General features: G+C 40.1%; 1 protein-coding gene across 9 annotated transcripts in view; it reads right to left on the reverse strand.

Annotated features, from left to right (window-relative positions):
• Window positions 1-16,120, reverse strand: part of c2cd5 (C2 calcium dependent domain containing 5) — a 95,776-nt gene that overhangs the window by 74,936 nt on the left and 4,720 nt on the right. For all 9 annotated transcript variants that reach the window (XM_052033487.1, XM_052033485.1, XM_052033484.1 and 6 more), the window contains exons 2-7: window positions 10,537-10,635; window positions 9,241-9,327; window positions 7,834-8,005; window positions 6,718-6,813; window positions 4,540-4,695; window positions 935-1,136 (exon numbers count right to left, since the gene is read on the reverse strand). In XM_052033487.1, the coding sequence (XP_051889447.1) occupies window positions 935-1,136; window positions 4,540-4,695; window positions 6,718-6,813; window positions 7,834-8,005; window positions 9,241-9,327; window positions 10,537-10,626 (803 nt within the window). In that variant the 5' untranslated portion in view covers window positions 10,627-10,635. The remainder of the gene's footprint in view (window positions 1-934; window positions 1,137-4,539; window positions 4,696-6,717; window positions 6,814-7,833; window positions 8,006-9,240; window positions 9,328-10,536; window positions 10,636-16,120) is intronic.

Here is a 16,120-nt window from a genome sequence, read left to right on the forward strand (position 1 = left end):
ACAAAGCAGTCCAATGCAAGACTAATCCCATTTGCCTGTGTTTGGCCCATATTCTTCTAAACCTTTCCTATCCACGTACCTGTCCAAATGTCTTTTAAACAGTGATTGTAATGCCTCTACCACCTTCTCTGGCAATTCATCCCATATACCCGCAACTGTGTGCTAAAAACTTGTCTCTCAGATCCCCTTTAAATCTTTTCTCCTTCACTTTAAACCTATGACCTCTAGTTTTAGACTCCCCTACATTGAAAAAAAAGACCATGGCTACCTACCCTATCTATACCCCTCATAATTTTATAAAACTCTATAAGGTCAACCCTCAGCCTCCTTCACTCCAGGGAAAGCAGTCCCAGCCTATCCAGTCTCTCCTTGTAACTCAAGCCCTCCAGTCCCGGCAACGTTCCAATGAACCTTTTCTGCACCCACTCTAGCTTAATTACATCCTTTCTATAGCATGCTGAACAGAACTGCACACAATACTCCATCTGTGGCCTAACCAATGATTTGCACAACTATAACATGATGTCCCAAAACCAGGAACAAAAATCTGTCACAAAACCAGGAGCAACAGGAAAGTCCATTACTCAAAATGTATGTAATGTTCATAATTCTTTTCATAACTTTAAATACTTGGCATATTAAGTTATAAATTTTGCACGAGTGGTGTTGTTATTGCAATGGTTGAAGAACTTTTTATACCTTCTTGCTGTGGAGTTTTACATTAATGAATCTCCCAGGTTAGTTCCCATTAATTTTCCATGTCTTGGATTTCAGGGTAAATGGGATTTACAACCGCAATAAATCTTTGTATTCAGCCATGCTCAAACATAGTTAAAGTACACATAGAACAGGCATACTAGTCTTGCATGCAACAGGAGAAAAGTTAATGCGACAAATGAGATTGCACGTACTCGCAACCTTGTACTGTACTTACTCTTTCAGGTCTTTGGATGGAGAACTACACGGAGGTAGAAATGATGTAGCTGCATTACTCAGTTTATCCAGTGTACATGCAGTCCCAATAGCACGTACCACTAGCCCCGATTCTCCTTCCAAGTCAAAACACTGTAGATAGCCCACAACAGCATTGCCTCCCATCTCAAGAACTTTAAGGCCAATTTTCCTTTGCAGTTCACCTATTAAACAAATTATTTAGGGTCACTTTTTTTTCTCCACTGAAAACACAAACATAACCACATGATCAAGCACCAGAGCCTGTAAAACAAGACAAGTTGATGTTTCAGAGTAACCCTGTAGCACTTTAGTTACAGCACATATTAGAGATAGTACCACAGTTACAGTGGACATTACAGTTGGTGACTGAAATTCAGTGCATATGACAGATAGCGTTTTGATGCTACTGCCACATCAGTTAATGGATTAATTTTGAAACAAACTATTCCATAGAATGCAAATCCAGTGAAATTAGTAGAGCTGCAATCAACAAATTAACTCGGGTCTTTGGAACTTTTACAGAAGACTTTTGTTAATGCAACAAGTTCAATAGATCCATTAGAATACTGCTTCTACCAAGTATAAAATTTGTAAATTTGGTGAGGGGGGAAATTATCATAGAATCGGACAGCATAGAAATTGGCCCTTTCGGCCCACCACGTCCAATACCGCAGTGACGCCCATCTGTGCTAACACCATTTGCCTGAATTATGCCCATATCCCTCTATACCTTTCCTATCCAACTACCTGTCCCAATGCCTTTTAAACATTGTAACTACATCTGCCTCTTCTGGCAGCTCATCCAGGTAATCTGAAAAATTTACCTTTCGGATTTACTTTAAATTTCTCCCCTCTCACCTTAAACCTGTGTCCTCTTAGTTCTGAACTCCACTGCCCTGGGAAAAGGACTAGCTATCCTATCGATACCCTGATAAAATTTTATAAACCTCTACAAGATAACCCTCGGCCTCCTACGTTCCAGTGAGAATAAACTCAGCCTATCCAATCTCTCCTTATAACTACAGCTCTCCATTCCAGGATGTTCTGGTGAATCTCTTCTGCATTCTCTACTGCTACTACATCCTTGCTGTGGTGTGGCAACCAGAATCGTACAGGATACTCCAAGTGCGGCATAACCAATGATTTTACAGGTGCAACATGATGGCCCATTATTTAGTGAAGTGAGCAAAGAGATGCTACTCTAGTAACTTGATTAAAAAAAAGAGCAACAGAGGACAAGAGAGGGAGTTAGCAAGAGCAGAAAGCAGGGATAAAGGAGAGAGAGTAAAGAACAGAAATTGAAACAAAAGAAGTGGGTCAAAATTTGAGGTGTGATATCATAGGAAGACAAAAAAAAGGGACTATAGAAGCCAAGTATAAAGAGCAAAAGGGTGCACAAACAGTGGGAGAGCAATAGAAGACAAAACATTAGCAGCGTTGGGAGTGAAGATATCAGCAACGACAAAGCATAAAACAATTGGAGAGCAAGGCAACCTGATTGGAGCCACCAGCAGCAGCTGAACCTGCCATGGTCTATTTCCAAAAAGAAAGTGAGACATTCCACAAGTCAGTAGGTAAGTGATTAGCTGGTGAGGGATGGGAGAAGGCTCGAGTACAGCACACAGACTGGTTGGGCTCAATGGCCTGTTTCTGTGCCTTAATCCCATGAAACACCTACATTGTGCAAGGTCCATTTTAATATTATTATACTGTGAAACAACAAACAACTGGAAGTCAACAGATGAGGCCCAGGGTCACACAGAGGAAACTGCAGGTAGAGCTGCTGCCTCACAGCTCCAGCAACCCGGGTTCAATCTTCACCTCCAGTGCTGTTTGTGAGGACTTTGCCAGTTCTCCTGTGACTGCATAGGTCAATTAGCCTACCAACCCATGTCTTTGGGATGTGGGAGGAAATTAGAACACCTGGAAGAAACATGTAAAATGAGCAGTCAAAAAATTGGAAAGGTTAACAGGCACGTGTGACAGAGAATAGGTTACAAAGAAATAAGTGGTGGAGTGAGACTGAAGGGATTGCTCCAAAAGCCTGCATAGATTCATTGGGCTGAAAGGCCTCTTTCTATGTCATAAGAAAATATGACTTCACTGACATGGGTCTGCTGCCCACTCGCCTGAACGCACCTAATTGGGACGCAGAAGGCAGACCTTACTGGCTGAAAGCATCTCAGAATTTAGTGAAGAAGCTCAAAGAAGCAGCGCAGCCTTGAACAACATAATGGAATGATCGGCATGAGCCAGAACAAGTTCCAGTTCTTCTAGCTGTGGTGGTGTTTACATTTTTCTGATATTCAGAACCATTTAAAATTAACACCAAAACAAAAAAGATTTTAAAAATTACATCTCTGAGAAAACAAAATAATTACACGGCAATCAAAAACATTAAACAAACCACTAGTTGAAAAAAAAATGGAAAGTTACCTTCTCCCTACCTTTTTTCCCCCTCAGCACTACACCTCCCAGTGAAATCAATGGGCTCATGGATCCTGCATCAGGTTTAACCAGGCGCAGGAGCTGAGCATAAATTTCCACAGCACAACCTCAGCCCTTGCTGAAAGTTTCCCAATACCTGGGAAATGTCAGCAAGAAACCAGCTCCCCCATCCAGTGAGGGCAGAGCTAGAGCCGAGCCAAGCCAGAGGAAGCAGCCAGCATATCTGGGAGTTTTGCATTAACGGTTAAAGCCCTGAAACTTACCAACACTCAAGCTGCAAAATGCTGGCAAAAACCCACCCAACATTTTGCCAAAACAAATACCCATCAATGGAATGACATGAACATTTCCCAGCTCATTAATAAAGACAGTTTTTCCACAAATACCAAAACTTCAACAGCTTTAGCATCAGAAACAGTAACAAAGCACATCTTCTAAGCCTGAACAACCATATGACAGCTTGCTGTAGGCCAAAAACTGGTCAATGAACAGATGTAAACTAGGTCGGCTGAAAATGAGCAGGCAGAAATAAAAATGCTGTAATTATAATAGCAGGTTAATATGCCTTTACAATGAAATTAAATGTGTGTTTCCTTGTTGGATGCTTAAATAGCATTCAAATTTCAAAACAAGTCTCTGAAGAAATTTACAAAGTCCTCAATATTATAAATTTGTCAATTGTATATTCTATGAATTGTATCAATGACTATGTAGATACACCTGCTTTGGTTACACGGTTTAATAAGAATGAACCTCCAAAACATGCTGAATGTGGGACCTGGGTAAGGTCTGATGAAGGTTCTTTGAAAGATTAACTCTTTTGCTTCCTGCAAATGTAGCCTGACCTGCTGAGTATTTCCCGCATTTTCTGTTTTCGTCTCAAAAATGCTACTATATTGTAGCTCCCTGCTAGATCAACTCATATTGACTCCATACTGACAGACTCCAGAACTGGTCGTTAACCATACCAAGTATCTTTATCCCTCAGTTGCAGCACCCATCCCCAGTGCAAAATTCCATCTATATCAACATTTGTCAAGATGTGGCTACACTATCATACAAGCTCTGAAAAAGAATATGCTTTTTATCAAACATATGGCAACAAAGATATTGCCAATAATCAGCAAGATTTTCTACCTGACATCAGTGAGATTAGCCTCTGTCTAGCTTCATTTGATGCCCTGGGTGTACGTATCCGATCAATCCACTGGTACTCAGGATCTTCGTTTACCACCAATTCTTCAACAAATCCATGGATCGTTACTGCTTTGTAGCACTTAGGAATGGATGTAGCTGTGGGGAGAAAAACGCACCTTAATATTTGAAAGGCAAGACTGAGGCGATAATGTTAATTGTTTTCTTGCTCATATCAGAATCCAAACTCACTGGATTAGAATTTCCTCTCTCTGCTGACTGTGTCTGGTGGTAAGGTAAGAAACTTGCAGCTAATCACCTCAAACCAGTTTGCAGTGACAAAATGCCCGATTAAAAAGCTTCAGAGTTTGATAATAAGAAACCCTGGTGTACGATTTGGAAAGATCAGCAAGTTAGGGTACACTTAGGAATTGCACGTTATAAAGTGGTGGTGAGAACTTTGCTTTCCAGTTCCAGGACAGGCTTTAATATACTTGCTCTGAGAACACTTGGTGCTGAAAATGGGTGCACTTCCAGTAAATTTCATCTATCAAGTGTCTCTAATGCAGAAAAAATATTCCACAGCTTCATATGAGTATTATCAAACAAAAGTAAAATAGGGGCAGGAGTAGGCCACTCAGCCCCTCAAGCTTGCCCTGGCTGATCTGCCCCAGGTCTCATCCCTTCTTCTGTACCAGTTCCCCCATAGCCCTCAATTCCCTGATCTTTCAAAAATCTACTTCCTTTTTAAATAGCCCCAATAATCTAGCCTCCACAACTTTCAGGGTAGAAAATTCCAGAGATTCACCACTCTGTGAGAAGCTCCAACATACTTCAGTTGTAAATCTTATCTTGCAGTCATGTCTCCAAAAACTGGCACCAAACCACTTAAGCAGATAATGGGGCAAAAGACCAAGAAGCATTTTCCGAACTAGATTTTTAAGAGCGTCATAAAGCCGCTGAGAGGGTTAGAGAGGCTTAGGGAGTGACTTTTGCAGCCAGTGGACAAACACGTTAATAGGACTGGAATATACCAAAGACAAAGAAGGGCAAAGCAATGAAATTATTCGAGAACAGATCAGCATTTTAAAACTGAGCTGCTACTCAACTGGTCAGCATAATGGTGTAGGGTGAACAAGACTTGGTATAAGTTAAGGCAGTTGGCAGAATTCTGGATGACCTAAATTTATGAAACATAGAACAAATAAGATCAGCTTGGAAGTCTTAAGATCCAGAGATAACAAAGAATGCTCATGGGTTCCAGCACCATATGAACCAAAGCTCAGGCAGAATCAGGCAAAGTTATGAAGGTGAGAATTAGTGCATTTGTGTGGTATGAAGTTCACCTTGAAATGAAATCAAGGACAAAGTCGTGAATAGTCTGGTTTGGCTTCAGGCAGTAGGAACCTTTCCAATATTTAGTAAAAAGAAATGTATGTTCACTCAGCATTGGGTGACAACCTGGTACACTGACAAACAAGAGATAATGAAGAGGTGGTAGCAAATGGAGATGAATGTCATCAGTGATTATTTAAAATTGATGCCATGCTTTCATCTGATGTCAGTTAGAGCAACCAACAGAAGTGAAAGAGACGGTGGCAAGGATAGATCACTGGGGAACATCAGAAGAGACAAATGCACGAATGAAGGCGAGGCACTGTAGGTAATTCTCCGAACGTAACTAAGCAGAATGTAACCTGGAAGGTGAGGAACCACCCAGCAGGATGTTAGTGGAAAGTTAGTGGAGGCATGTGTTGGATTATCTATATCCAAGAGGCATTAGTAATCTATCCATCCTTCACCCTGACATGTCCAATGAGGATAAATAAAGCCGGGGGGGGGGGGTTGGATCAACTACTTTATCAGAATCACATAGAACGTCATTAGTGATGTAGATCAGTGCCATTTTGGTACAGTAGAAGGTGCAGAAGCTCAATGGGGAGATTCAAACAAGGACTTCCAAGCAAGATGGGAATGAATTTGAGCAGAAAGATGGCAAGTGATTTATTCTGCAGCAATCACTCTTATGTAGACAAATGCTCAGCCAAAGTCTTCTTTCTGAAAAGAAACGGTACAGCAGGAACATGTATGCATAATCAGACTGACAATTTATGAACTGCCAATAAATTATACATACTAGGAATTCACAAAAGTACTGACCAATGTAGGACATAAACTTACTACAAAAAAACTTGACTCCACATGATGATTGTCTGAAGCGGTTCAAATCATTGAAGAGATCTACCTTCACCATGACATTAATTTCTCCTCTGATACCTGTTTTAAAAAAAAACAATTCTTTTAATGCAAATCAGTAAGAACAACTTTTGGGGACAGTTCCCGGTAACGAGCCAAGCAGGAAATAAGCAAAAACATGGAGAATAACTGTTAGCCTTGTTTGTTTGTTGCAGGGAAGGAGTAGGAATTGAGCATGGGCATGGTGCCACTAACTGGTGGATGGGAGCTAAATGCTCCCTTCAGAGATCAGGGACAAGACTCCTCCTCCTTCTGGCCCATAGACTGGTGTGATGTAAAAAAAACCTTGTTCCTGGAGCTAGTAGCCATCACCCATTGACTTTTCTGAGCTATGAAAACCAGGTTCACAATTCCACTATGGGAGCTTGATATCCCACCACTTTAATGCATAATGCCAGTCCATCCATCACCGTGCCCCCATACCACTGTGTCCACAACACGGAATGCTACCTCCAGGTCCTGATCACATCATACCACCCTTCCCGACAGCTGCTCCCCCCCACCCACCCAAACCAGATGGTGGGCTCTGATGCCCCATTCTCTAATTCCCGATTTCCCAAGCCCAACATCTGGGGAAGAGAACCAGAAAACATATTTTTGCCTAGGTCCTCTGACAGAACTGAAGTCTCATATGATGGTGAATTTTTAGGCAGTTATACCTCAACGAAAACATCTGGGATCTTACATCTTACATACTTTGAATTTCTGCTTAAACACTACGGAACAGAGTTAACCAAGCATTTCTCCCACCTTTTAACCGTACAATAAATCTCAAAGGAGCACGATTCATCTACTCATGTACTATCACATGACTGACAGATTCTATGGATGCAGTCCAGGAAGAAACAGATTTACTTCTCCATATCTACCCTTCATTGTATACAAGATATTTTGCTTTGTGGACTACATATGCTACATGATTCATAAAAACAGAAACTCTAGCTGTAAATCACATAATTAATGTGCTTTGCCAGTGATTCCCACCAGTAACTGCAGACTACTAATAGATAGAACTCATTACTTATCAAAAATTGTACTCACCATGAATAGTGTCATAGATCGGAAACCAGCCAGAAAGAATGGCTGCTGCTTCATTGGATAGTAAAGGATCGATATCAATGTACACTTTCCCAATGGCATCATTAGCACTGTAGGTATCATGATCCAGGACTGTGATCTGTAGTGGTTCATCTTGCAAATCTTCATCATCAACCTACAAGGACATTTCCAATTATTAAAAGACATTAATTACTTCATCTGATTAAATGCTACTTCTGCAAATAGTCCAGTCTGTGCAGTGCCCATGAGCTATAGTGATCCCAGTTAAACTTACAAACACGGCAACTGTTTTCTTTATCACCCTTGTGAACCAAACAAAGCTCCTCTGGAATTGCCTGTCATAAGTCTATTACATCAGGATGCAATGATATCAATGTATTTTTTAGAAATGAAGAAATGGTATCCTAAATATCATAAAGCCTATTGTTCACAAGGCAGTAAGAATAGTGAGGCTCATTCAGCCTACCTTAGCTCTCAATATGAACCTCCTGCAGCAAGCAGCAAAAAGTGGGCCAGTATAAACCAGGCTACCACAATGAAATTGTTTTTTTGTTCCCCACCCCACCTTCTACTGTTTCATACTTGCCAATCTTTTTCCACAAAGAGTGCTGGGAATATTCAGTGAATTGTACCCAGGAACATGAGCCGAATTTTACTGGTAAATACTGGTGGTTCGAAACAGAATGACTAGCTGAAATAGCAGTAATGCCACACAAATCCTGGAACTTCCAAACCAACGATTGTTAGCAGCACATATTTCAATATGCTCCACTACTGGACTCCACATGGAAACCAAAGACAGAGCTCAATCTTTTTAAGTCTTCCCAAAAGTTATATTAGGGAGATCGGCTCTTCAATCCTACACCAGGATCTGTAACCCAATAGGGCTGTAGGGAAAACAATTGAGGGAAAGGCAAGGACAAGATGGCAAACTTAACACATCCAGCATTTCTTGTACTATGCTTAAGGAGAAGTTCCTTTTCTGTTAATTATTAGATCACTTTGTTAATTTTTAGTGTTTGGTTTTATGTTTTAAACTATTTAAGTTTTTCTTAAGCTCCCAATGGGATTCTACTGTCTGACAAAGCTGGCAGGAGTTTCCAGAACAGAGCTTCTCCAGAATGCCTGATGAGATGCTGATGCCACTCAGGCCTCATCAGTCCTGGATGACTGGGGCTAGCATGATAGGCCATGTACATCAGGGGCAGTTATGTACTCCTTTTACTGTCAAATCAGTCCCTGTATGCCTTAAATTAAAGCATTTAAATTCAGTAACATGTTTTAGCCCATGAAACTCAAATTTTTGATTCATTTTATCAAGTACAAAATACATATTTAACATTCCAGCAAACTTTGTGTTGAATGATGCAGGCTAATAACAAGCCTTACCTCAAATTTAAACCATTCTGAATTCCATTGGGGATTGAGCGATTTGTGGTACACATCAGTCTTAAATGTTGTATTACCAAACTTTACCTGCATGAAACAGAAGTTGTACAAGTATTTTACATTCTTCTTTAAACATTTTTCATATTAACATTTAGTTGCAAAATGAGTATCTAGGCTGCAGTCTTTCTTAGACTGTAAATTTTGCCTCTATTCAGAAGCAGGATCTCCCACAGAGTGTGACAAATTATACACTAAAAAGAAACGAAGCAACCTCATTTAAATACCATCTTTTAGCATCTTATCATAAGATACTGGGATGAGAAGGACGCCCAATCAAGGAAGGCTAGACAGTTTGAGTTTAGAAGAACAAAGGGCGACTTTATTCAAACATACAAGATCCTAAGGGAGCTTGACAGTAGATGTTGAGATGTTTTCACTAGTCATGAACAAGGGTGCATGGCTACAAAATAAGGTGAAATAACAGGCAAATCCTGGAATTTCCAAATCAACAATTGCTAGCAGCACATATTTCATAAGGTTAAAACTGAGGTGTGTAGAAATTTCTTCTCTCAGTGGTATTGAATGTCTGGAATTCTATGCCCCCAATGCTGGTAAGAGGCCAGATAATTAGATACATTTATGATGGAGATAGATAAATATTTGGAAAAATTGAAGAACTGAGGGTTATAGGGAACTGGCATTGAAGAGGAGTTGAGGTTAGCATAGATTAGCCATGATCATATTGAACAGCAGGGCAGACTTGAGGGGCTGGGTGGCCTACTCCTGCTCCTGTTTTCTTGTGTTCCAACTTCCAGGTTCTCTTTTGTCAATAGTGCCATAAAGAGTTTACATCTACTTGAGAAGTTAGATAGGATTTCAATTCAACGTCCTAGCAACAGCACTTTGGGACTGGAGTGGAGTGGAGTGGAGTGTCAGCCTAAGTTATGTGCTGAAGCCTCCAACAAATTGAGTTTAAAAGAAAGGCCAATGGTGCCATGGCCAACACCTTTTAAAGTCACTGGCTGGTTTCTTGCCCAGCAGACAAATAGTGTGGAGCTCTGGAATCTTGTTCACTCTGCTGATTCTTAGTTACTCTCTTTTCTTTTTTCTCCTCAGTTCTACATTACACCACACTGTACATTCCACAATTCATGATCACTCACTGACATCAACAGAAATTAAAGACACCAAATTTATGGCACGGTGAGTTGTCTTGGTACTGACCACTGAACCACATGGCAGATTGGTAAATGCTTATCATTATATTACAGTAATTTTTGCTTAATGTACACAAACCTCTACAAATGCATCTGTGAGGTCACTGGCCCTGTCCATAACTGGCAGGTGACGACCAGCCACAATCCTGACTTTCAGCTTCCCCGGCATTATTACTCTCTGTTGCAAGCAAAAAAAAAGGCAAGTTACATTGCTGCGTATGTCAAATCTCCACCAAGAACCTCAAATTGGATTCACAGAGTTAAACAAATAGCACATCACATGTAAAAGTGTTCAAATGAATGGGGTTGATCCCCACAGCTCATAGGAACCAAATAAAATATAATTGTACACTGCTTACTGACAATTGTTAGTATTAGAGAGTGAATGGGGTGGATGGTTGGAGAACCTAATTTCTTGTTAGCTGATGCCAACAATATATTAGTTGCTGCATAACATTTAATGCCATTTATTTCAAAAGGGACTTAATGCTTGTCCCTTTGCTATTATTGTGCACACCACCTGAAATTTAGATTAGAAACCCCAAAAGTGAAGTAAAATTCAGTCAAATTTATTCACAAGAGAAACAATCTGCAAGTTAAAAGATTTGACACTATAATTATGAGACCAAGTCATACCATAAAAGGAACACAAATAATTCATCCCTTATGTTAGGATTTTCTCAATTCCTTCAATTATTTGTTCCAACTTTAAAATCTCGAAGAGATACCCACGTGATCAGTGCATTAATAATACTTCAGCAAATCCTTTCTCACATAGCAAAACATGTCATAGTTCTCACAGTGGGTGGGGGTTGCACATGATGCTGAGTTCTGGGAATGCTTTCTCAAGTCTTAAGAGAAGTGAAAAGATGTACCTGTAGCAGAAGAATTATAGAGTACAGGATTATAGCAGTGTCAAAGATTGAGGATAGACAAAAGTCACAGGATGGAAGAATGCATGCTGCAAACAGATGCAAGTGTAAGACAGAGTGACCCTAAAAAGGGCCTGAAATCAACAGTCTGCAACAACACCTATCATAAGATGCATATGGCAGAGTTGTATGGTATTTGAAAATTGTTGCCTGGAATTAGGAAGGGTGACAAAGAGAAACTCCCAAGATGTTAAAGCTTTTAGCATCAATAAGAGCAAGGAAGAGGTGTATGCAAGTGGTTCAAAGTTGGAAGCAAATGGGATCTGTGATGACAGGAGCAAGAAATAGAAAGCTTATAGGCAAATAGCATGAGGCAATGTATTTTCTCACTAAGGTTGAATAAACAGTTTAGTGAGAAGTGTTGCAAGTTTCTGCCAGGAAATAAACAGAATAGCCACCATCTTCCAAATGTTAAACTCAGATATTGATTTATCATGGATTTTGTACTGGACTATGTTGAACTTCCTAGGGATCAAAAGTGGTGGCATAACATACAGCTGAATGACTTAAAAAACATATGACACTTGCTGCTTGTACTTGTTGCTTTAGGATAGCAGAAATGCCAACACAATAGACAATAGTAAGATTTGCAAGTTAATCACTTACCTGACCAAGAATCCTATGCTCCAAGGTGGCAGATTATTCACAGGTAGAGAACTGGCTTGTTCTAAAAAAAAATCTTTACACAGACTAGGTTTCTTTATATTTAAATTACCAACATGGCACAAAATAAAACACTCTTGTACTGCACTGCATATACAACTGCAACGCATACAGTGTCAGGAGAGACATGGGATACTCTTGAATTTGGTGGTATAAAGATGGTAAAGAATATGGAGGAAAAATATGAATGTACTGAAAAATGAGATCTTCGAGATGGTTTGAAAGAAAAAGGCAATAATTTCTTCCAATGTAGTGCACATTAATGTTTCCAGCTAAAGGTGAAGGAGCAAGCTGTGAACAATTGTTATTATACATTCCAAAGTGTGCAATGTGTTGCACTGGCATTAGGAGTTTAGCAGATATGCTTGCTATGCAAATTTGAAAAGTATTAGCTTGCAATACACAAAATAATGTAGAAATATTTTGACCGTAATTCTCCCTTTTGGGATTTTCTAATTGATAAAGAATAGACCCAGAAATAGGTTTGTGGGGGAAAAAACCACACACAAGCACTAAAACATTTTCCTGTACTGCTGATCAACAGTTAATGAACTTGTTTCTGTATAGATTACACTGTAACTGGATGCTTTTAACTTATCCACACAGCCACCTAGTGGCTGCAGTCTACACTGCATCACAAAGTATCCACAAGAGAAATTTTACAAAGATAAATCTTTTCAGAAAGCTCTAATATACAAACGTGACAGAGAGAAACACGAGAGTAATATATTAACATAAAATTCACTTGCATGTCTAACTGACTATATTCCATGACAAGTTAGAGGTGGAGCAAAATATGTCATGGGTTACAAGTTGGGACAGTTGCAGGAAGTATCTGTTTACAAAATGCTGAAGAAAATGCCAAGTGTTTTCACTATTGCTATCTTTGATCGTGCTCTCTTTAGATTTTGGGATAAATACACAATTGACAGATCTGCATTTGCTATGTTATATTAAAAAGGTGCATACATCACAAAAATAAAAAGTTCACGCTATGGTGATTTAAAATGCTGCATTAATAATTCCCAGCAAATGTGACTTCTCTCTTGCTGCCCGAGACTATTTCACCTATACTCCTCTAAGCAACAGCCTACGTTAGTCCTATATAAACTTAAATTGGATGTTAATGAACAACGTTGCAAAATTTTAATAACTTTTAAGACTCCTCCACAGAATATTTTTAATTCTTTCACTGGAATGAGCATAAGCAACTTAGAACAAAGGAGCTCCCCACCCCACCAATGTGTTTGTGGAATCATTGTTTACTATTTCAATTCTGCAAATAAGTTTATCATTCTCCCCATGGTACCCCCTGCCTTCTCCCCACTTTGACTATAAAGGTGATGGGTATTCCATGGGGAAGCATTTTATCTTCATTACCCATAAAGTTCCAAATATTCAGCCCTGTAGCAACCAGCGTAACTCATGTTACAAACATGAACTCTGTTCTGAAACTTGGTTCAATCCACCTCAATCCATTCTCTGAATGGTTTCAGCACCAATCGTTATTGGTGCATAGACATAAATGAGAACTTCAAGTCAACAACAAATGCTATGGCAGAGCTTTTAAATCAAACTCAAAGAATGGATCTAGGACCAAGCCTTGATCCTAGCTCCAGAACTAGATCAGTCCTAAAATTAGATCCAGGCCACATGAGAACAAAATTATAAAGCATTGTTCCATAATCATAGATACAGAATTCAAGAACTTGCTTCCCCAAGAACACTGTGGGCCATTAAACATTTTTTAATTGATACTTCTCTTCTGTAAGAGTACTAAGGGTTATGGGAATACAGGTACATAAATGGGAGGAGGAGTTGCAAATCAACTACAATATAACTGAATGGCAGGGACGGGCTCAAGGGTTGAATGTCCTCCTCATGTTCTAGTGCCATATTGTCAGATCATTTCTCCCCCATTCAGCTTATGCACATTGTTGTTAAACAAAGACAACTTTAAATAATCACATTCCATGACGTCAGATTATCACAAAGCACTTTGCAGCCTATTTTGATTTTAATTGTTCATGGGACACAGGTGTCACTGACAAGACCAACATTTGTAGCTATTCCCTTAAAAGAGTGGAGGAAATTCATCTTATAGAACCACTACTCTTACCGGGGAAACTGCTCTAACTGTGCTGTTAGATGGGCAATTGAAAATTTTTGACATAACATGTGTTTCCAAATAAAAGTTGTTTTTGAGATATTCCAATCAGCCTACTAACCATGTTCTTCTAGGTAGTGGAGGTCATGGATTTGGAAGGCGTTGCTCAAGTCTTGGTGATCTACAATACCCGGTACACAATGCAACCAGTTTGCCAGTGGTGGAAGAAGATAACGTTTAGGGTGGTGGATGGCACGCCAGTCAAGTGAATGCCTTCTCAGTCAGTTTATGTACAGGTGCTGGAGTGTTGATGCAGCTGCACAGATCCAGGAGTAACATTCCTGACTGGCACACTTGCATTAAAGGCTTTAAGCCAGAATGTGAGGCACCTGCTCCACGATGCACAATTTCTAAACTGTTCTTGTCACTTCAACATTTATGTGGCCGATCCTGTTTTGATTCTTGTCAATGGTGACCCCTAGAATGCTGATGGTGAAGAATTTGGTCATGGTAAGGAACCTTGAAAAGCAAGGGTAGGGCTTATATTCCTGTAACAGATGGTCATTGCACAATATTTGCAATGGAACAAACGAAGGGTCCTGGACCAGAAATGTGAACTGTTTCTCTTTCCACAGATGTTGCCTGACCTGCTGAGTATCAACATTTTCTGTTTTATGATTTGTCTCTGAGCAGCCCACGCCGAGTATAGTCCAGGTCTTTCTGCAGGAGTACTGGTTGATACAGTATACGAGTTCAGAATGGAACTGAACCTTGTACAATCATCAGCCAGCACCTTATGACAATAGCTGCATCTTGGTCACTACTCTGAGGAATTCCCATAATGATGTCCTTATACTTAAGATGAATGGCCTCCTACAGCCACAATCCTTGAGGATGACTTCAACCAGTGGAGAACTTTCTTACCAATTTCAACTCTACTAAGAACATGCTTGATGTCACACTCAATCAAATGCTGCCTTCATGTCAAGCACAATCATTCTCACAAGAACACAAGAAAGTATCAGGAGTAGGCACTCAGCCCCTTAAGCCTGCCCTGCCATGCATTATGATCAAGGCTGATCTCTGCTGGCCTCAACTCTTCTGTGCCAGTTCCCCGCACCCTTTAAATCTTTGATCTCTAAAATATCTATCGCCACCTTAAATATCTCTAATGGTCTTGCCTCCACCACCCTCAAGGGCAGAGAATTCCAGAGATTCACTACCCTCTGAGTGAAGAAATTTATAAGCACTTCAGTTGTAAATGATTGACCCCTTAATTTGCAGCTATGTCCGCTTGTTTGTGACTGTCCCACTAGTGGAAACATCTCAACATCTTTCTTGTCAGACCCACTTACGATCTGATGTTTGAAGGTGGTCACCCCTCAGTCTTCTAAACTCCAAGGAATACAAACCCAAACCGCCTGGCTTCGCATGATCAGACAACCCTCTCATCCCAGGGATTAGCCTGGTGAATCTCTGTTGAACTGCCTCGAGTGCTTATACATCCTTCTTTAGGTAAGCAGACCAAACCTAGGCACAGGATTCCAGGAGTGGCCTCACATCCTGCATAGCTATAACAAAACTTCCCTATTCTTAAACTCCAACCCCTTTGCAATAAAGACCAACATGCTGTTTGCCTTCTTAACTATTTGCTGGACCTGCCTGCTAATTTCTCACAATTCAAGAACCAGAACACCTAGGTCCCTCTGAACTTCACTCAATTGCCTCTGGAATCAACTCTCTTATCCAATATTGAGTCAAGCCTATAACGTTGGAAGTTGAATTGTCCTGATGGAACTCAAAGTGAGCATCAGTGAATGGGCTATTGGTGAAGATGTCCCATTTTGTACCTCAACAATGCTTTCCATCAGTTTGCTAATAATTTAAAGCCAATGGAGCAATTATTTGGCCTGATGAGCCACCTTGCTTTTACTGACTGCAAAACAGCTTGTCAATTCACT

Source organism: Pristis pectinata, chromosome 19 (assembly GCF_009764475.1).
Source record: "Pristis pectinata isolate sPriPec2 chromosome 19, sPriPec2.1.pri, whole genome shotgun sequence".
In the NCBI taxonomy this organism is placed as follows: domain Eukaryota; kingdom Metazoa; phylum Chordata; class Chondrichthyes; order Rhinopristiformes; family Pristidae; genus Pristis; species Pristis pectinata.